Below are 23,889 nucleotides of genomic sequence, written 5' to 3'. Positions count from 1 at the left end.
GTAAGTAAAAACAATATTATGTTGTAGAATTCCTGGTGATTACATCAAATTATATATAAATATAATAATTGCTTCTGGTTACTGTCTTTATGTCAGATATTTCCCTCATAAAAATGGTAATTGAAGTATCTGAGTTTGACTTGTGTGGCATGTAATATAAATGGAGATCATGTTTGCTTAAATTTAGTAAAGCATGTACAATATTACAAATGTATACGGTTAATTTGCCATAGCTGTGTATGCTCCAAGTTTGATTTCCCACTCTTACACTGACGATAAATTATCGCTTTTCCAAACTTGGGCCAAATCTGTTCTTGTGATTATCAGCCTATATCCTAATAGAATGTGTGTCAACACTGCTAACATCGGATGTTCTTGCTTGACAACAGATGGCATTGCAGCCATTTTCCTATATTGCTTTTAGAGTTTGTTGGTACTGGGAGGGGGGAATGTGGATAAGAGTCCAGCTAGTCATAACAATAATAACTCAGTCGTGGGAACCCAAGGTCATTGGGCCCAGAGATGATAGAGTTTTGGCAAGCTGGAGAGCTGGGGAGAAGGCCCACGCTTCAAGCTAATTGGGGAAAGTGATTAATGACTGTTTATTGGAGGAGGGAATAGTGCTTTGTTACTTTGTGTCCAGGGGAGGGGAATTTAGTTTTTGGTTTCGGCTATGTAGTGCCGATACTTCGTTTCTTGAATAAAAGATTCTTTAAGGTAAACAATGCCTCGAAGTTCTTTTGAAGAGTTTCATCTGTCAGAACCATGACAATGTGATTTTTTTTTTTAAAAAATGTATTTCTTCTGAAAAGATTCCTGTAAAAACAACGCTGGAGTTTCAAGATAATATTTGTTTTTAAAGTTTTTTAGTAAGGCGGTGTATTAATTTCCAGTATCTTTTGAATTTTTACTTGGCCTCTACATATATTTATTCTATATCACAATGTTGATTATTAACATGATTTATTTATTTTTACAATTATGGACAGAGTTATATACCATCTGTAAAATGTTTTGTACCAATTATCTCTTCCTCATATATTTTCTTGAGAACATTTATTACTTAATCATGCAACACTGGTGGAGCAAGGATGAATTCTTTGAAAAAAATAATGAAGATAGGAATGCCCTTTCATCAATGTGTCAAGTAAAGCAAAGCAAAGAAAGAACCACCTCCAAAAGATGAAGCGATTTAATCTTCCCACCTGTGTGTGTGTGTGTGTATATGTATATGTATTGCTCCAGAAGCACGAAGCCAAAAACACCAGCCTGAAGATGACGAATGAGACTTTGTCGAAATGTCACCAAGACACTTCCAATTTGACATGGGAGAAAACCCGAATAACCAAAGACCTACATACAAACACCCGTGAAAACCTCAGAATATATATATATATATATATGTATGTATGTATGTATGTATGTATGTATGTATGTATGTATGTATGTATATATGTGTGTATATGTGTGCCATCATCGTCAGGGTATAAACCAGCTAGTGGGGAAACTTGCTTATAAATGTAGCTGTGCCCGCATTCGGGTCATGGACGTCATGACGGGTCCCAGCTGACTGATTCTTGCCTCATTTACAACATCTGATGATTCCTCCTTGTATCCTTTATTTACATTACTACCCTCCTCCCTATTCCCTTTTGTTCTTAAATCAGGGGAGGAACGTCCTGTATTTCCCCAAGTTAGAGTGTCCTTCACATTACTAGATCGATTCTTCTTCCTGTGCTCTTCGGGGTATTTTTCTCTTCCACCCCTCCGGCACGCATCATAATCACTGGTTCTATCATTTCATTAATATAGGGATGAGTAATCTTTTTAAATTCTATCATTTCTCTTTTTATTGGGCTATCAGGAACTATACTGTGAAGTTTTTTATGACTAGAATAAAATGGTTGGAACCAGATCAAAAACTGAATTTGATTTGATATTTTCCTGCCACATTAAAAACCACAATTTAATTAAATCCCCGGAAAGTTTTGAGCACCTTATCCAAGATTTTATAGTTAACTGGTTGTAGAACTACCCTAGCAAAAAAGAATGGAAAGGATAATGGCAGCACCCACTCTCCTTGACTGATTGCCCACAACCAGTGTTCCTAACTTCAGCGACTCAACCAGCCTTCATTAGAATAATTTTATATCATGATCGTACATCAAATCTATACTTGTGATTAGTCTGTAATTCAAAACAGAGACAATCAGCTTTTCTTGGATAATGCAGTGCAATATTTTCTGTTTTCTAATTTAAAATAAATCATACTATACAAAACCACACATACTCACCAATGATAGAAATGGGTTTTCTAGCAAAACGAAGCCTTCCCCAGAAACCAACATATTTACTGCGGCATCCTGAAGACCACAACCGAACCACATACTCAGTTCCAAAAAATACCACTAATACAATTTCCTAGAAGAAATAGATAGGGAGCCTGATTAATTTAATATGCTATTAATGGTTTTCTTTTTAAAAATATATTTTATTGATTTTTAAACCTAGACACCTTAATATTTGGTAAACAGTTTGTTGTCTAAGTTTATATTTGAAAACAATCAATAACAGTTAATTTCTGTAATTCCATAATCCACATAGTAGCTTTCTTTGATTTTCCCTTCTTCCAATAATATTCTCTTTTACCAACCTTAAATTAGTACATTTCTTAGTATTTTGATAGATAACAATTGAATATAAACATTTTTCTAATATTTAATAACCACATCAATATAAAGCTTCTTTTCTAAATAATCATCTTAATTACCTTGTCATAGATCCTGTTTTCAAAGTTCTTATTTAGATTGGTTTTCCCCACAATGTTCAAAACATTCTTAGCAGTTAAGATTTTCTCAGAGTTAATTACACTTAAATAGTTAAGTCTTTTTCCTCAAACAAGCCATCCCAACAATTGTACATTTCTCATATCTTTAAAAAACAAAACAAAAAAAGAAGAAAAGAAAAAAGGAAGGAAATAGTATATTACTTGAGAAACATGTCCTGCTTAGCTAAGATACATTTACATCCAGAATTTTTCTATTCTTTTTAACTGTACTCAAACAAATGTTTAAACTTTAAATATTCCATCTACTAAATCCAATCATCTAATCTTTTGAATCTATTCAGAACATTTTTATCAATTGAGATTTTCTCAAGATCAATTACACTTAGGTATTTAAGGCATTTCCCTCATATAAACCATCCCAACATCTTTATATTTCTCATATCATAAAAATAAAAATAATAATAAAATACTATGTTACTTGAGGGGCCCATCCCTCTTAAACTAAAATACATTTATATCCAATTTTTTTCTGTTTTTTAACCATATTCAAACAAGTGTTTAATGTTTAGATATTCCATCTGATAAATCCCATCATCTAATTTCTTAATTCTAACTTTAGCCCTTTTTTTTTGCCAAATATCTTTCCTAATTAGTATGCTCCGCTGGGCCAAAATGTCTTCTCATAGTCTTGTGGATGTTGTTGTAGGTATAGGGGACAAATCTAGTAAGATGTTTTTGTGGAAGGGGTCCGCCCCTTCGTATTCATTGAAGATCTTTTTCTTTCTTTCTCTCTTAATTTCTCTTATCATTTTTTGTCTCTCAAGTTCTCGTAGTTCTCCTGACAGTGCTCTAATCCATTTTGTCAAATGTTTTTTCTTGTCCTCAGACTTATTTTGCAATCTTGAAGTATAGGTTATTTTTTCCATGTCTGATATTTCCTGGAAGTTTTTCTCTGCCTGGTTTAAGTCATAATTCCTTCCATTGTTGGGTTCCATCTTTAAATCTCTTTCCTCTGGTTCATGTTCCATTATCTGCTTTATCTGATCGCTCTCTATTTTTATTTTCTGAGAGGTTTTTTTGTTGTAAGATTAAATTGAAAATGTGTTCATTTATATTTTCAAAGTTGTTTTTAATTTCTTTGTGGTTTGAAATCATTGCCATTTGAATCAATTGCAACATAGCATACATTTCCTCCTGGAAAGTATTTGTTTTTTCTTGATATGTTCTTTCTGCAGATCTCTGATGTTCCACAATAGCCAAAAGTCAAAGTTTTCCTTTCTCTGCAAACAGTTTTAGAGTCACAGTTCAATAAGTATTTATAATCCAGGAAGGTTCATTTTTTTTAAGGTTTATAGTTCTCTCCTTGTAGGTAGCCCAAAATATTTTCTTTTCTTTGTTACAGCTGTTCTCTGTTTAGTTAAGACATTGAAGGTCACAAAAACAAGTTATCTTTTTCTGGACTTTTTGCCAATTCCTATATTAGAGCAACTGTAGTTGTATATTTTCATCCACCACTAGATGTCAGCACCAGTTTGTTTTTTCAGTTTTCAAAACAAACAATTGTTTTCTTCTGTCTTCATCAATAATTTTTTGAAACAAAAATCTTAACAAATTCCACCAATTTCAAATTGATCCAGATGTAAGTCTTATATTCATTTCAATATATTTCTGTCACTCATAAAAGTTTAATTCGCTGCTTCCTTCTGTGGGAGGGTGGGGCAAGAACCCCCCTCCTTCTCCCTTTTGGAGGATTTTTGCTTCTTGGGTTTTCCCCCCCAGGAAATCAAATTATCAAGCAGAAGAGAGAGAATCGATATTCTTACCCAGTTCCAGACACGTTGTTTACGATCAGGCTTGAATTAGTACTTTTTGGCTTCGGCTGCTTGTAGCCTGGGCTAGACTCTGGAGTGAAGCTAGCTTTTCTTCTGCTGGTTTCTGGAGGGCTTTCCCCAAATGACTGGATCGACCGCCATCTCTCTGCGATCGGCGGGGCTCCCCTCCTTCTTTGCTGCCTCTCTGGGGTGACTTTAGGCCCATTTAGGATCCCCTAACAGAAATAAATTGGCCATAGGGTGTTGGACCCTGTGATCCCTTGGCTGCTGTACTACTGCACAAAACCAAAAGCTACCTTTTAATGATTTTCACATGCTATTTGAAGAAAATGAAACATCAGGTCTAGGAGTCATACAATAAATTGTAACAATCATCTACCAATATGGTGCCCCTCCTGATTGGAAATTCTGATAGCTGTAGCCCCCACTCATTTAAAGAATAATAATTGCAGAATGATAATCTTCAACAACAATCAAGAACACAATTAAAAATTAAAACTAAGTATTGTATTTTAGTCACATTTGATCACCATATCTTACATATGGATATCTTACATATGCCTGAAAAAGTTGAAAAGGCTTCTACATTAAAGGATAACATGGATATCTTACATTTCCTGCCTGAGCAGGGGGTTGGACTAGATGACCTCCAAGGTCCCTTCCAACTTTATCATTATTATTATATGCCTGAAAAAGTTAAAAAGGCTTCTACATTAAAGGATAATTATGCATGAAAAGTCCAAAATTAACCAAGTATCTCAGAATACTTGGAGGTAGAACTATACCTTAAATTTCAATTTTTAAAGTCATATTGGAAAAGTAGCTACAAATGCAACAACAAGAAACTACAGTTTTATATACCAGTTTTTCAAATTCTTGGAAAACTTTGTAAAAACTAAAGCTTCTAGTAGAAATAATGCCAAAAAGAATAAGCAAAATTTTAATAGAGTAATATAATAGATTCTGTTTTCTTCTATTACATTCATGTTTTTATTTAGTAAAATATTTATCAGTGAATTGTTGTATAAACTTGTATGTAGATACCTGGAACCACTACTAGCACTGTAACTAAATTTAGCTTTAAAATGTGTCCTTTTTTCTATATATGTGGAAATGTAGGTTCCACACTGCCCTGCATGAAAATACCTAGTATGCAGATAAAGAAGCCATCTGGTCATGTCTTCCAAAAGAAATAACATCAGAATGTTTATACATAAATTATACTATAGTTCCTCTGCAAAAGAAACTTTTCTTCGAACTAAGAAAATGTATGACAACTATAATTAATTGACTCTGAGACTAGGTATAGTGAACCAAAACTTCCTATATGCAAATTAGACTTTAATATTGTAAGCAGGGTAGGAAAATAGAAAAAAGCAAGGGGATAAATTATGGGTGCCTTTAGAGTCACAATGCGTGGGTTTGTGGAATAAGGGAATAGCATGCAGGAAATTTGCATAAGAGCTGTGAGTTTTTAAAGACCCTCCATGGTTTGCTGGATAACAGGAACGCTGACAAATATGCAAATCTGGGCTGCTCTAGAGACAATGGAACAGACATACAGTCAATGGTTACTGTCATCCAGTTCTTGGCATGACATGCAGAAGCTTAGAGAACATTGATTGTTCTATAAACTCCTGCAAGTGGAAAGAAGGACCAGTCAGCTTACACCAACACACATTTTTCACTCCTGACATTTTGATAAAGGCATATTGACCTAAATGAGACCCATGTTTTTCTGGAAACATCAGAGGTGAAAGGGCACAAGCTGTTCTTCATGGTCATACACAAAAATGCCAGGTAACTATTAGCAACTGGCAAATTCCCCTCCCCAACCCTTGGCTTGGTGACACACAAGTGGTTTTTTTTTTAAATATCTTCCTTTGTATAAGCCCAATAAATCCACTGCAGGAGGAGGAGGCTGATTGATATTTGTTGCTATATTTAGAGACAGCTGTCAGAATAGCCCGCTTAAAAGCTGTTTACATTTACAATAAAATGTGATAATCATTAGAAAGGTAAATAAATAATTCTTCATGAACTACTTCAGTATACCCTGCATACCATTCCTCAATAAACTGGAATTTCAGTAGTTTCAGTACGAAAAAGGCAAACATAACAACAACAACATCAACAACAACTGCAACAACTTGTATGCTTCCCAACTCTCAATGAATCTTGATGGCTCAAATAATAATGAATCAAATAAATTACAACCAAATCAATAAAACATAAAGGATAAAAAGAAAAGATGGCAAATATGATGAAGTGAGAGATCTTATTCTCCCTCACCAAAGGCCTGGGGGAAGAGCCCCCAAGAAGGTGCACTTCCAATAGATGACATTGTTTGACCTTCAACTCTGTTATTCTATGTTCTGTGTTCTACATTTGTTAGATTAGATTGAGGCTGGAATTGTAAGCATGCAGTAGTGGCCAAAATTGTGGAAACCTTTTGGGAAAAGTGTACAATAGAAATGCCACCTTTGGTTAAGTTTCCACCAATTTTTCTTTTAATTTCTTTATAACTGTAGCCTTGTTCACTTAATGATACTATTTTACATCGCTTTCTGGGCAACCAGTCAACTCTTTGCACCATTACTTTAATTTTATTATGTTTTACAAGCTCACTAAATGTAAGAACACAAAAAACCCAACCAACCTGATAGCGATCACATAACACACTGACAAATGTCGTCCTCTCAGCTTCAATACATGACATCACTAACTAATCCTACTGTGATCTGATTGGCTCATTGCCAAAACAAGATGACACCTGATTGGCTCTCTAAACACTCATGCTCATTGGTTACAATCAGCTGAAGGAAAGCTACTTGATATCAACCTAAGCAAGTTGGCTTCCTTTTTCTGGTTATTTGGCTATAACTTTTCATAGAATACAGTACAGATAATTGAACAAACTATGTTGCATTACATTCTTGATTAAATTATCTTTCCATTGATATATAATTTTATGGTACTACTCCAAACAAAAAGTGGTGTTATTAGCCATCAAACCTCAAATGTACACTTTTCCCAAATGGTTTCCACAATTTTGGCCACTACTGTACATAACAAGGAATCTATACTAAATTATCAAGAAAGGAGAAAAGTGATCCTATAGTTACAGAAGGTCAACTACTACAACATGATACACCTTGAACTGCCTTTAAAGTTGATCCAGAAAGTAGGACAGAATACAGTGACTCAGTTACTTTAGGGACTAGTTGATCAACATCTGGATGGACTCCAGTTTAGTGCCAGATATAAAATGCACTTTTGGCCTCAGTTTAAAATGTTTGTTTGATTCTGTTGAAAGACCAGAATGGGTTTGGGACTAGATTGTTTGAAGGATCATCTGAACCCATAAACGTGCTTGATCTCTTATCAGTATAAGAGTTCCGCCTCAGAATACATAGGTAAGATCTCCCATGCCTATCTTTGCCTGGAAGAAGATAGATCTGTTTAGGAAAAAAATCCTTGTCATTCTGGAATTTCCTACTACATGAAAAGTGAATGTCTCTCCTTGACCATTTTTAAATGGCCTAAAAACCTTAGATATACCTCTTTAGTTTTAACGTCTGTTTGTAATGTGTAGATTTTACTCCTGTTGCTTTTAAAAATGCTTTATTCCATTTGTTATTTTGTATATTATGTTATTCATTAAACCGTTTATCTTAAAAATTGCTTCAAGGCGGCTTTAAAACCAGCAGAAAATATTTAAAGAAATATATATGTAAAAGCTGCTTTTACAATAAGTATTGACCTTTTATATTGATTAAATAAAATAATAAGAATAAATGTTTCTCCTGGATGCTTTACCAAAACTCTCCATAGGATTAATTCCAGTGGTTCTGGGAGTACAACTCTAAAAGGCAACCCAAAGTAATCAAGTAACAATGTAAGATCACATAAATGCTTAATTAATCCCTAACTATAATACTGTAACTATAATATTTATAGCAAACAGTTTCTGCCAGCATCTGCATTTAACTGAGCATAAACAATGGTATGACAAAGTAGCAACAATGGATGCATTGGAATATCTGCAAGAAATATCATTTGCCTGCAAGCAAGAACTGGTGGGACTATAAAATACATACAAAATGAAAAAGCTAAAGTGTTATGGGACTTTAGAATTCAGATAAATACCTGCCACATAACACCTCAGCCTTAACAATTGTTGATAAGAAAGACAAAAAAGTCTGCATAGTAGCTTTTGTGGTACTTGGAGATAGAAGAATTAAAGAGAAAGAACTGTAGAAAATCACAAAATAAAAAGACCTGCAAATAGAAGTAGAATGACTATGCCAAAAGAAAACAAAGTATCAACAGTACTAGGCACTTGGGTACAATTCCAAAACATCTGAAGCACCATTTGAACATTATCAGCAGTGACAAAATCAACATCAGTCAATTGCAAAAGGCAGCTTTACTCAAAACAACTTACATCCTGCAACAATACCTTCAACACTATCAAACAACATTTGCCTATCACAGATCCTTGGGAAGGAGTTGACAGGTGGATAAAAATTCCAAATCCATGCTACACACCTGGCTGACTGTGTAACCAATCATAATAATTCCATATTAATATCACATCTGACATGGAATATTATCAAAACCACAATCTTTCCAGGCAGCTAAAAATAAATATAATAATAGCAGCAAATTCTTGGCAGGGTATACATTAGTGTCAAACACATTTGTATTGGATATATCACGGTGGCAGAAGTTTTCTAACACACCTGCTGCTCAGTATGCACATGATAAAGAATATAAAGAAGTAGCAAATATAGACCTTTCCCTACTACTGTGTTTCAGTGCCTTCAACCTATCTTTGAATCAGCCAAAAGCTACACTGGCATTAAATTGATTGTCTGTATTGCCAATTCCTATCTTGCTTCCTCTCTTCCGATCCTATCTTTATTGTCATTATTCCTAGTCACTATCAGTCCCTGGCCTTCCTCCAAGAAAATGGGTGACAAAGCTTAACTGTAATGAACTTCTCAGAGCCTAGGAAAGAACATGGTAAATCGCAAAATATTACAGAGCCCATCTGCACATTACTCTCATAGCAAGGAAGCGAGAGTCAATTTTCCCACTGCTTCCAGGTATGGTTCTGAAAGTGGATATCCCAATCCCTAGAATACAGGTACTAATAAATAGGGCATTAAAATATAAAAACCTAGTTTCCAAGCTTCTGTAATCTTCTAGACCCTTCCCTTCCACTCAATACATCTAATTACCGGTACGTTTCTATGAGAATCCAAGCTTGTTAACTGAAGGAACGAACAGGTTATATAAACCTTGAGGCTGCAATCAGCCCTAGTGGTGTCATTAAAAAAATAATACAAAGAACATTATTGTGCAATGTTTTTATTGCACAAATTGATGGAAGGATATAATATACACCATTTATCTAATGGCATTTAGGTTAATACAATAGGCATTTCATTCTAAATGACACCATTTCATCCACGGTGTCCAAAGTTGGTTGTATCAGGATGTACTAAATCTAAATTTCATTTTAGATGGCTTCTCAGTGCCTGTAGGAAACTCCCTGGCTTGATCTTTCCTGCTTAGCTAAGTAGATTACACTTTTTATTTCCTTCATTAAGCAGATTACACCTGAATATTTCCTTCATTGGTTCAACTTTTCCTATCAGCATTCTACAAATTAATGTTCTAAATCTAAAATGCAGTTTGGGAGGGACAGATTTTTAAAGAAAAATGCGATCAGAAGAAGCAGAGATTGAGTTTCATGGAGGCAATTGTTACACTGACATAGCTCACCTTGTTTCATAATCAATTAATGAGACTGGCTTTTCAAAGTTTTCCTTCCCACCAATTGTCAACTGAATGTTTCCTTTGTTAAAGGGTTCAGGAGTTTTCTTTGGAAATAATTTCTCTCTTTCTATAAATAATAACAAGATCTCAGTATTACTGTAAATGCCTAAAAAGTTCTTGGCTACAAAAAGATTGGAAATTACATCTGGTAACAAAACTAATTAATCAAGTACCCGCTTTTCAAACTTTTTCCGTTATTAAACTAAAGCTGCACGAAGAACTATCAAATATTTATTTCATCCTTACGAACTAGCAAGCAAATCAGAAAGCAAAATCAGAATAAATCCCTTTCTGTTATTTTTTTATTCTACTAGTTTTTAAAATAAAATAAAAAATAAAATAAAGCATTTGAACATTCCTTTAAAAACTATGAAACATTGTGAGTTGAGACACATTATTTGGGTTTGAGACTTGCATTTACACAATATTCCCTGTCAACCTATTTGAACTCTCTCTCAAGCCTGAGTCACAGTGCTCCATACATCTATAGCAGGGGTGTCAAACTTGCAATGTCATGTGATGTGTTGTGACGTATCGCAACTTTTTTTCTATTGCTGGCAATGGGGTGGGTGCGGTTTCGCTATGATGCATCTGGCCTGCGGGCTGGCAGTTTGATACCCCTGATCTATAGTAATAGTAAGACTGAGGTTTGTAAGCAGCACACATCACAGAAGCGTGCTAATAGTTAATAGTAATAACTTTCAAATTGTAAGTGTGCCAAGCTCATTTGCTCAGTATTTACCATTACCTTCAACAATTAGCTAAGCTGGATGAAAATATTTTCATTCAAATGAACTGAGCTGAATGAAACACAGGCCAATTTGAAGCATGAATTAGCTAGTTAAGATTCAATTACTCAGCAAAAATAACACCCTTCTTTACTTGATTTATTACTGAACCTTTAAAGACTGTGTACAAATGCTCCCATTGTGTGTACTGTTTGATATGCTTAAGTTGAAAGTCTCTTTCAAAAATAGGGTTGCTTATAGCTTGTTGTTCAAATATATTCCAGTTGCTTTATCATCAAAATACTATGCCCTCATTTATATGCTGGCTGAAAAGAGAGAACCCACTGTCAATATTTCCTTTCCCCAAGCTGTGGCCTCCAAAAGTGGCAGACTACTATTATAGCCATAAGTTGGCAATTTTGGAAAGTATAGTCCCAGCACATTTAGAAAACATAAGGATGAAGAAATCTTAGCATACAATATAAACGATGGGGATTTTCCCCTCATTATATGATATTCCCAAATTACGGAAGATTGTAGGGTGGATTCTTCTTTCATTCAAAAATTGCCTTTCATAATCACATATATTTGAAGACCCATCCAAAGAAACTGCTTTCCAATTCTGGCATTTAATGTACTTCTTTCTAACCTATGTGATATTAACAATAGCTCATGGGAGAAAAGTAAGATGAGATCAATGGAGAAGAAAACAAATAAGAAATATATGTATTATTTATACATATAACTGCAGGAGATGCAGTGGGGAAACATGGGGAGAATGAATGTTGGTTGTAAAAAAAAATCTAAATTAAAAAAAACTGAACTTGAGACAAGATTTGGGGCAGTAACTTTTCTAGTTGCCATGAAGTCTTATTGAAGAAGTGAATAATGGGCAATACTTTTTTTTTTTTTAAGATAACCATAAGGAAGAGTGTTGGGTGCCATTTTGAAATCTTCTCAGCATTTGTCAGCGTATTAACATATAGTAGGCTATCTAAGGACAATGGCTCAGAACTTATAACTAGAACATCAGGCACGGTTATTTTCTTCTCTCTCCCTCAATATGTTTGTGTCTTTTGTTTACCACCTTGCTCTGAGATTTTTAGGAACAAATGAAACAGATAAAATATAGCCTGGCATAAAAATTATAATTCAAGGTTGCTGATCCTTGCAATACTACATAAATGGCTCAATTACAATTACATACATCACTAGGAAGTGCTTTGAACCTTTGCCTGGCAGAGGTCATAATGTTACATCATATTTCATAATCGTGGTATTATTTCACTTGTCTCAAAAGGTCGAATTCCTACAGCTGGCAACACTGCCTTCCTGTTTGAAGCAGGCTTCTGATTCAGAGAATATTACAATTAGTGTATTTATTATGACCAGCAATGAGCAAAAACTGTTTTTGGAGCAGTAAAACTTGACGCAATAATGTTAAGCATGCCCCCAAATTCTGTTCAGAACTACAAGTAGTATTTTCAGTATGAGAATATTTTGATGCATGATAATGAGGGATTAATATTTTTTCATAGATATATTTATCCCTTATATTTCTTTACTTTATACCACAGACTGTGTATATATTGCTCCTCCTCCTATTTTTCTCCACAAAAATAAACCCATGAAGTAGGTTGGATTGTTCTCCAGATCCATCATCTTGTGAATTCTATAATGACTCTGAAATGCTAGCTAAAAAAAATGACTTCTTAAGTATTTGAAGGAAAATAAATATGCTATTAATGTGCTACCCTTGAGATATTTTAATATTTAAAAATAAATGTTTCCTATGGAAGTACTAACTGAAATGGTTTTTGTAGAAATCTAATTTTAGAATCAGATGCATACAAACACATGCACCCACATACATACAGGTTCTTTTACTTTCCAGTAATATACTGGGCTTAATTTTTACACAGTTACTCAACAAATACACATTCTAACTCAGTGGTTCTCAACCTGTGGGTCAGGACCCCATTTGGGGTCGAACGACCATTTCACGGGGGTCGCCAAACAACGCAGTCCGCCATTTTTTCCCCCTTTTCCTTAGCTGTGCTACTCCCTTTTATTCTATTGGCTTTTGAAAGCCAATAGAATAGACTCTCTTGAATAGAGTCTAATTCTATTGGCTTTCAAAAGCCAATAGGAATTGTCCAGGCTGTCTCTGCCCTGCTGAGCCCGCCAAAAGTCCCATTCTGCAAACGGTGCTGCACCAGTTGAGTAGTCCTCGACTTACGACCGGTTGAGTAGTCCTCGACTTATGACCGGTTGGGGGGTCGTGGCATTAAAAAGGTTGAGAACCACTGTTCTAACTAAACTTTAAATTTATCAATTTCTAAAAGAGCACATATGACAAAACACTTAAGAACTGAAGAAAGAGTAAAAAGCTAATGTCAAGATAGATCATTTATCTTTCTATGTTAGCAACCAAATTCTCTAATTTAGAAGTTTTCAGACTTATAGCTGCTAGAAGGAAACTAAGGAAAAGGGAAGGGAAAACAGATGGTATTGTACATTGTTCCAATTGCCAGACTTTATTATTCCAAAGCCTCATACCACAGTTTGTAAAACCATATAGCAAGTATTACATTCAGGTAAAGACATGCGTTTTGGAAAGACTGAAGAAAAACACAGAGGCAACGGATAGAAAAACTAAACTAGACTGTAGTTCAGAAAGTTCTTCTTTCTTTATGAAAGAAGTACAAAGAATGGTCTGCAATGCTGGAAGTAACTTTGCCATCACAGGAAAACTTACGATAACTCTAGAGCACAAATTGCTAGACTTCCATTATGCACTCTGGCCACACTTTCGAGAATTCAGAGATGTTGATCAGCCACAATTACCTAAGCGCCCTCCAATCTTACATGGGAAATCCATTTATGCTCTAAAAAGAATTCCCTCTCAAACTTTGATGATGCAGTTAGGAGGGGAAAAAAAAATCTTTTCTTTCCTCTTGAAGATGGCTTTGGCTGCTCACCAGTAACACAGCTCAAGTTCTTTTACTTCACTGGTGGCCCAGATGTTATCATCAAACCACAATTACAGTATCAACATGACTATGAATTCGTTTAAGTCATTGCTGATTTTACAGGTAGTCTTCATTTAACAACCAAAATTGGGACTGGCAACTTGGTCATTAAGTGAAGTGGTTGCTAAATGAAACCGTGACTGTGCTTATATTTTATTTCAGCTTTATTTTTCTATACAGACCTGTGAAGGTCATAAATGTGAGGATTAGTTGTAAAGGATTAGTTTTTCATCATGGTCATAACTCCAAGCAATTGCTAAACCAGATCTGTCTATAACATGAAGTAGAGAGTCACTTATTTCATGTCCATAGAAACCAAACTGTCAAGCACAGGAAATCAGGAAGCAATGCAATTCAAATAAATACAAGTTTATTGCATGCTAACACTCTCTACAACAGGGGTCCCCAACTCCTGGTGGATTGGTGGAGTGGTATCGGGCTGCGGCATGCCAGCAACTGGTCCGCACAAACAAGAAAGCCCCATCTGCGGGATGCAGGCAGCACACAAAACCACATCCCCTCCAGTCCGTGGAAAAACCTCTCTCCACGGAACCAGTCCCTGGTGCCCAAAAGGTTGGGGACCTCTGCTCTACAAGAATCTGAACTACTAATGGTGAGAGCAAATTGGCGGTGGATAAGAATGAACAGAATTCAAGGTGGGCTGGACTTAGGTCACTTGTGGGCGTGAAAGGACTGAACTCTGATGATGCTGCATTTAGCCCCTCCCTTGGGCTCAATGTAGTCATCTCCTACACAAATAACTTGCAACCAATTTGATAAACAAAATCCTATTCAGCCATAAGGATCAAGTTTACCAATACAGGTAGTCCTCGACTTACAACCACAATTGAACCCAGAATTTACATTGCTAAGTGAGAAATTTGTTAAGTGAGTTTTGTTCCCTTCTACAGCTTTTCTTGCCGCATTTGTTAAGCAGTTGTTAAATTAGTAACACGGTTGTTAAATGAATCTGACTTCTCCGTTGACCTTGCTCGTGAAAAGGTTGCAAAAAATGGTCACATGACCCCGGGGCATTGCAACCATCATAAATATAAACCAGTTGTCAAGCATCTGAATGTAAGTCACATGTCCATGGGGATACTGCAACAGTCCTAAGTGTGAAAAATGGTCCTAAGTCACTTTTTTCAGCGCTGTTGTAACTTCGAATGGTCACTAAACAAACTGTTGCAAGTCAAGGACTACCTGTAGTAAAGCCATCATAGAAAAAAACTGTTAAAAGTAGGCAATGAGCAATTATGTAGACTTTTAGCTAGTGACCTAAGTGCCTTTAATGTGACCAGCATAACATTCTTTATCTTCTTTTTTACATAGCCACCAAATTCACAAATTCTGAGGAGCCAAAACTAAACTTCTTTTTCTTCTTCACACCTGTTTGAAAGACTGAAATTATTCAACATATTATCTCTTGCCCCAGTAAGTATGTGTCCTCCTTTATTAAAGTATTGTATCTGAACAATGATGTAAGATGCTGTATTTGAACAATGATAAATTGTTCCTTAATACAAAGCAAGCAAATATAACTTTTATAAACCTGTGTAAATATAGTAATTGGAAGAATTTGTCCTTAAGGAACTAAGGATGTCAGGCATTTAATCCAATTATTGCATATACAGTATGAGATTTCTGGAAAACTATAATTTAGGTTCACTGGATAATCTTTATCAAATGTTCTTTTGTTTTGGATGGTTTTTTTCATCACTGAGAGACAGATTTGCTTATTTAAAACTTTAAATGTGACTTTGCAAAATGTCAAAAATATATTTAAAAACTTTCTGTTAGCATACCCCCTTTTGTCAGAACAAATTATATTTTTAACAGTCAAATCATTAAATCCTATTGAGGAGGCATTTACCTAAAATCTCAGTTATAAGAGTTTATCTAAATGTATGTCAGTTCTTACTTTTAAAAATGTTGAGATGGTCTCCTATGTCTCATGTTCATTATCACACTATAAAACAGAGTCAGATGTTTCTATATGTACTATCAGATGAAATGAGCTAATTCCCCTTGAAGTTTATCTGCACTGACCAGATGACTTTTCCACTAAGCACATCCAATTCCTTTGTGGTTACTATAGTGACAATTTTTCCCATCCATTGTGCAGCCATCTTACAGTAGCTACCAGCTGTTGTCTAGTCATATATTCCATCACAGGCGAGTTAGGTTAAAAAAATGGGAGACCCACAGCTGAGTTTGTCCTAGCCACTGTAACTGAAGCTTGAACTGTAGTTTTCAATTTCCAGCCTCTTTGCCACTTTCACTAATCACTATTACTGAAAACTCTAACAATGTGCCTTTATTATTAGTGTTAGATATAGGCTGATATATGTATTCCTTCTGCCATATATTTTGCCCAGAAGAAATACATATAAGAATACAAATAAACATACTGGTATACTGTATTTATAGTGAATACCACACTGGATGGCAAAGTTTTTCTAAAATTAAGCATATTTAATTTCAGCAGTAAAGTAAATGCTTCGTACCTCCCTACTTATTATTTATTTATGGCAATACAATATAGGAGATAAAATGTTACATTAAAATAAAACCATAATAAGATCACCCTAATAGGGAGCCATAGAATTGCAATGGGATGGAGGTTATAATTCCTTCCTACTGAAATCAGTGGAATTTAAAACGCCATCCTGATTGCGTCTTTAAGGTTCTATCTCAGTGTATTGTTTAATTCAGACTTTCAATTATTTTCACTCCAGGCTGTTGAGAGGGGGAGGGAAGACTTTCAGATTATGCTTCTGGTTCTTTCAAAGCTCTTATACCTTGTTTCAGTCCATTAATTCATCCTTCGGTACTAGGATGAGTCACAGAGAAGAAAAACAATTGCAGCCACAATTTTCACTCTTGCATTCTTCTATTTTAAAGGGACTCAAGTTCAAATGTTTAATTATATCTTTGAAGAGTTAATAATCAATTCAACAAAGGCTTCAGAATGTCTTTGAAGCTTTAAGAACAAGCCAGAGATGATGGAGGAGGAGGAGGAGGAGTGGGGTTACAGTGTTAACTCCATAGGGAATTTAGATAATAGGTTGTAAAAGTTGAGAGCCTGGATTATGTCTTCCAATTAATAAAGTTCCGCAAAACTTGTTGCCCTGTCTTGGTGCCATACTGCTTCACAGAATGCCAGTAAACATTATATTATACCTTTGAACACCGATGTTCATTATCTTATTATTCAAATACAAACAATTATTGCTCCTGCAGTAAACTGAGTCGCCATGCTAGTTTAGCTATGCTGGCAGATAAAAAGTGTAATCCTCTTGATTCTTCCAGTTCTTTTTGGAGTATTTATCCCCAGCATCTATGCTTTCCTTCTTGTCTAAAAGTGTGGTGGTTCTTCTTTGGTTTATTACACTTATGCTCTTCCTTGGGGTGCTGTTCATACAGTTAGTTACCTAAGGTCTCACCTCATCTTGCATACTTTTTAATATCAGACTAAAAATGATGGGATAGATTTTTCAGAAATTTGGTGCAACACATCGTTACCACGATTGTAACATTCAGCTCAACTTCTTTTTATCAAGATGGTCTCAGATGAGATAATAGCATTTTTCTGTACAAGGCTATATAGTGATGGATTGAATGGAAGGGTATAAGTGGTGTCTTAATCCAGCCAACACAAAGAAGCAAGATACTGATAACATGTTTGATTTAGGCACTAACAGCATTCTAGTGGGAGGTCACACGCTCTATGAAAAATTAGGCATTTGGGGTGGGGGAATACAGTTACTTCCAATGGTAATCTCAGAAAAGTAGGTAGCATTGTCAAAACTTAGAATCATCATAGAAAAAGATAACATGGGCAATAGCTAATCTTTAGGGAAGCAAACCCAAATCTGGACTGTTTCTGAAGACTACGAAGAAATTAGAATAGTCCAAAATTCACTTGCTACAATAAAGCAGTACACGAGCATTTGTGTAAACTGCAGTAATAAGTTTTGCAGAAATTTGTAGCAGAATAATGTGAAATGGGGATATTTTTATATCTCCAAAAGACTCAATTGAAGGCATGTATACAGACCCATTTTCGTTCAGTAACAGACAGTGACACTGTATTAAAGACACCGGACTGGCATCAGGGAGACCCGAGTTCAAGTCTATCCTCAATGGCTCATTTTGGGCCAGTCATTCTTTCTTAGCCTAAACCTATCTCACAGGTGGTGATGAAAAATGGGAGGTGAAAACACTATGTATTCTATCTTGTATGTTTGAAGGAATATATATGTGTGTGTGTGTGTGTGTGTGTGTGTGTCTCTGTGTGTACATACATACACACACACGTACACACACACACATATATATATGTGCATGTGTGTGCACGCATACATATATGCACACATGCACACGCGCACACACATGTATATACACACACATACATATACGTGTTTGTGTGTGTGTGTGTGTGTTTTGTGTGTGACAGATTGCTTTTCCTTCAAGAGGAATATATAATTCTGAGCTAATAACCAAGAAGGCTCCTTAAATAGAAAAAAACCTGCACAGATTAAGTTGAGCATTTGTTTGGGGGATTTGAACTGCGGATATATTAAGCAGAAAAAGCCTATGGCAATAGCTAATTCCAAAATCTATCTTATTTATGCATAAATAGGCTTGCCACATTTATGCTATGTCCTCATAGCATCCATAATAAGCAATTTCATAGTTGTTGTAACATTCGCTTTTATTTCTGAGTATAATTCAAACTGACAAGCTTAGTTTTAAGCTTAGTTGAAGCAATGATTTTTGAAAGACTGTAATCTCATAACCTCTTTTGAGATGATGATTGCTTTGAGTTTTATTTTTATTATTATACCTCAAGAAAGAAAAAAGTAAAACACACACTAACACACACACACACACACACACACACATACACACACCAGATATTCACAAAGCAACTCAGGGATCAAATTCAGAAGAGTTGCTCTGGTTTTTTTTTAATTCCTTGCAATGATATATTCCCTTGTAATATAGAATAATTCTTTGGTTCTTTCCTATAAAAAAAATATAAGCCACCCACCTGAACAATAAGCTGGATGACTGGATTATGGGCCTGATCTGAGAACAAGATGGTAATAATACACTGTCCCTTTTGGAATGCAGTCTCGTAAATTAAAGAGTCTTATAAATACATGCCTTCATCAACTTAAAACATGATATTTATTTTTTTACAGAGGACTTTTAAACTCTGTTACCTTGAAGCAACTACTGTTTTCAAGTGGTTATACTGAAAAAGAAAAAAAAAGCTCATCAGTCTAGACATATACATTGCAGACTAATAGAAATAAGTGCATCTTTCATGAGATTTATTTTTATAAACAAGAGCTAGACCACCAGGTATATTCAATATGTTTTCATGTTTCAACATTCTTGTTAACTGCAGCTCCCCCTTCTCCACTTTTCTTTGATCCTGCTTTAAGGTAGGCATCAATCATCTTCCTCAAAGGAGAATATATATATATACAGGGACAGCCCCACCAAACATGCAATGAATCTATTGCCTCTTCTTGGATAAAAGGAGAACCCAATCTACACATCAACTTGACAGGAAACCTACCAGTATATAAACATTAAAGATACAAGGATTAGTTTATGAAAGGAAGATGGAGAGAAGCAACAGATTAAAAAGATATAGCTGGAAAGTTTTGCAAATATTCAGTGATGGACTTTTTTTGCTTTCATATTTGCTTTTTAAGAAGTATTTATATATAAAATTAATAATCAAACTCACTTTGTCACTCTTTACTCAGGATATAAGTGTGGCCAATTTAAAGAAACAATCTATTCCTTGGATTGAAACCAAAATTGAAGCAACTAAGTCAGTACGATCTTCTTAAGGCATATACGTAGCTGATATAAGGCCCAGCGCAGTAACAAATAGCAGATGGCAGATGGCAATTTAAGGAGGAGTTTGAGAATTAAATATGAGGTTGCCAAAGCAACTTATGACCACTGCGGTATCCCCAGGGTCACATGATCAAAATTCAGATGCTTGGCAACTGACTCATATTTACGACGGTGTCCCGGGGTCATGTGATCACCTTTTGTGACCTTCCGACAAGCAAAGCCAATGGGGAAGCCAGATTCACTGAATAACCTGTGTTACTAACCGTGATTCACTTAACAACAGTGGCAAGTAAGGTTGTAAAATGAGGCAAAACTCACTTAACGCATGTCTCACTTAGCAACAGAAATGTTGGCTCAGTTGTGGTTGTAAGTTGTGGACTACTTGTATTGCAAAGGCTACCTCTATTTTTTTTTCACCCTGTCAAGACTGTAGTGAGGGACAGCCAGAAATTAAGTTGGGACATTCATTTTATCCAACACCCATTTCTCCTCTTTCTCCTCATACACATGATTTTCGCCTTCCTCTGGGAGTACAATATTATTTTTGGCTCACTGATTTTTTTTTATCAAAATTTACTATGCTAGACTTTAGCGCTACCAAATGTAATCATTTTGGGGGGTTAAGTAGAACTAGGGATACATCCTTCAAACATGTCACTGTCTAAGATCTTGTAAGAAAATGCTTTAGTTTCACTGCTACTCAGGATCTGGCCAACCAGGCTATCTTCTAACATTATAGGAAGGCTTGCATTATTTCAGAAGAGTCCCTAAAATATTGGCATTTGTAGTTATCCTAGCATATATAGGGAGCAGAGTTGGGTAGAAGTCAAATTTCTCAATGGCTAAATCCACGCTCCAGTTTATACCCACATATTCTAGAAGAAAAAGTGGTACTGAATGAAAATTATTTGAGGTTAATGGCAAGAACCTATATATTGAGAAATCCTCAGCTCAGGCATAAATTCAGTTAAGTTTGCTGGTTTTAACTTTTTCAATTAGTGATGAAGGAATCCCAGATGCTGAGGAAGTGGGGGGGGGGAAGTAGAGAAGAGCAGCAACCAATGTGAGGGTTTGAAGATTAAATTATGTGAATAATGGTAAAGGGTATAGTATTTTTAACCCATAGAAGAGAAGGCTAAGAGCAGATACAGTATCAGTCTTCAAATACTTGAAAGCCTTTCAGAGGAAGAGAGTATGGATTTAATCTCCATATTCCTAAGATTGGACAAGAATCAATGGGTCAAAATTTTACAGACGAAGATTCACCTTCAAAATTAAGAAGAATTTTCTAACTGCAACAACTATTAAGCACTGGAATAACCTGCCTCCTGGAATCCTGGATTCTATATCAATGAAGGTTTTTCAGCAAACCTTGAACAACCAATTCTCCAGGGCAGTTTGAGGATTCCTACCTTGGACAGGAGATTACACTAAAAGACCTGCAAGGTATTTTTAGTCCTATAATTTGTGAGTTTTTCTCACTCTACATTTGCAATTCTAATACAGCATGCTACACCCAAAAATCAGAAGTAAAGAATACGATATGCATGCAAAATATCCCCAAGGTTCAAAACTCAACATTCCAAGATAGAATGAGAAAAAAAACCTCTTTCATAAAGCAGAGTTCCTGCTAATTAACATCAACAATATCAGGCTGGATAAACCAGTGATCTGACTCCTATTATTTATTCCCATTGGCTTTGCCTGCTGAGACTGATCAAAGTCCAAAAACATCTAGAAGACCACAAGTTCACCCCCCAACCCCCAGTTTGGTTTATGGTGATAACTGCAACCAAGCTTAGGGGTGAATTGTGCGCAGCTAATTTCAGTTATTTGGGAAGCATCTGTTCTGCTGGAAAGAAAGGATAAAAACCAAATGATAAAACCCAGTTTATCACCCTTTTTGATATATCATTTATTGGCAAAGTACATTTTTGGCAGCTAATTGCAATTACAAATTACACATTTGCCTCTTTCTGATTTTTTTTAAAAATCAGATTCCTCTGAATTTAGGAATTAAGTTTAAAGCTTGAGGTTTAAAATGAACAGATTCTTGCCTTTTGATAATGTTAAAGTAGTAAAAGAGAATTATTTCTCAACTGCTAAGCAGCAGTTCCTACTGTGCCTCTTGAAAAAGAACGCCTCGTACAGAACAAATGATTTAGAAAACTTGAAACTAAAGTAGACAGCTGTCGAACAGGAACGGTGCACTTTCTTCCCCTTAAAAGAAATAATTTGGAGAAGAAAAAAGGAACACAAATACAGAGACATATACTGAACAGTTTATCACCTATTATCCCATGGCCTTTTGATTTGCAGTTTGCTTTCTCCCCATTTTTAATATTAGAGGCAGCACCATCCATTCACATTTTATTGCAACTGACTGAGATACAGTTAAGATGTATTTTCCCTGGGGAGAAAAGGCTTTCTGACAACACCAGCTGCATAGATGCCCAACCTCTAAAGCAGAGACAGAGTCATCACACAGATGAGAAATTTCTGGGAAGAAACAAAAAGATTGCCCTGAAGGTGAAAAAAAAAAAAACACCCCTTTTTACCTACCACATAAAAACACAAGTCTGGGATCCAGATGCTGCAATTTGAACATGGTAGCTTCACTGTTAAATACTTGATGTTAAGTGACAGATGATATTATATGAAGCTCACTGTCTAAAACTTGAAGAGATTTAATGATTCAACTGGCTAAAATAAATAAACATAAATACATCTCAAAAACAAAACCAAAAAAAAAAAATAGCCAACAGTGTTTTGAACTTTGCCTATAAGGGTTTACTAGAATAAATACAGACACAAGGCCTAAAGTGTACTAGTAAAATTATGTTGATTTAAACTGGGTTGATTTTTAAATGTTGTTTATTTATCAGATGAAGAGTAAAAGAAAAGGAAACATTGCAGGCTCCATCATGTCCCTTATGAATTATTTTAGTACTGACTATAAATCTGTCATTGTACTTTCTTCTAAGATATATTCTGCAAATGCATTTTTACGGTAAAGCAAAATACTTTATTTTCCAAATTAATTTCCCACTCAAATTTAGGTGTCCTATTATGTTAACATGCTCCCCAGCTTCTACATGTCCATGTTTCTTTCTATTTTTAGAGTGTGACATAGATTTGTGGCTATATAAATATGAATAAGTGCTTAGTCTAATCTATTGCATGAATAAGCAGATGTTTTGCATTAAGCCTGCATTTCTTTTTTTTTCTTTTGGTTTTTTGTAAAGCTTAAGGCACCTATCTTGTCCTTCAAAATCTTCTAAAAGAGTCATCCTTCTTAGGACATTAGATCATCAATCTGTTTAAGTCAGTCCAGCTTATAATGGTTCTTCAGAGTTTTAAGGAGAACTTTTCTTAGCTTTCTCTAGAAATGCATGCAATTTACAGATGCCTTCTTTTATTTTTTGTATCAAATTCCATTGTCAGATGGAAGAGGAATTATGACCGCAATTCCACATGAGATTTAATATAGCAATGTATGCCCATTTACAATTTCATAGCAAACTGAGATAAAACACAGACGGAAGACTTAGAAAAAAAACCTGATACAATGTTTACTTGGATTTAGCTTTTCTAAGACCTGAATTGAGTGGTAGCATGCAAGTCAAACGCTATGTCAAGAGTAATGGCACCGCGCAGCAAGCTGATCTACTGAAAGAAAGAGAAGAAGAAAAAGAGGAAAAGGAAAAGGAGGCAACAAGATTGTCCCGTTCAATGGATCAAAAGAGAATTCAATAGTGCCTAAATCTAGGTAATCAAGT

At 35.4% G+C, this 23,889-nt stretch overlaps 1 protein-coding gene across 8 annotated transcripts in view; it reads right to left on the bottom strand.

Moving 5' to 3' along the window:
• Window positions 1-23,889, bottom strand: part of KCNQ1 (potassium voltage-gated channel subfamily Q member 1) — a 390,352-nt gene that overhangs the window by 291,229 nt on the left and 75,234 nt on the right. For all 8 annotated transcript variants that reach the window (XM_039350746.1, XM_039350750.1, XM_039350742.1 and 5 more), the window contains exon 3: window positions 2,295-2,421. In XM_039350746.1, coding sequence (XP_039206680.1) covers window positions 2,295-2,421 — 127 coding nt within the window. The remainder of the gene's footprint in view (window positions 1-2,294; window positions 2,422-23,889) is intronic.

Source organism: Crotalus tigris, unplaced genomic scaffold (genome assembly GCF_016545835.1).
Source record: "Crotalus tigris isolate CLP2741 ecotype Arizona unplaced genomic scaffold, ASM1654583v1 scf7180000018354.2857554, whole genome shotgun sequence".
Taxonomy (NCBI): domain Eukaryota; kingdom Metazoa; phylum Chordata; class Lepidosauria; order Squamata; family Viperidae; genus Crotalus; species Crotalus tigris.
This window is presented reverse-complemented; position numbering and strand designations above follow the sequence as displayed.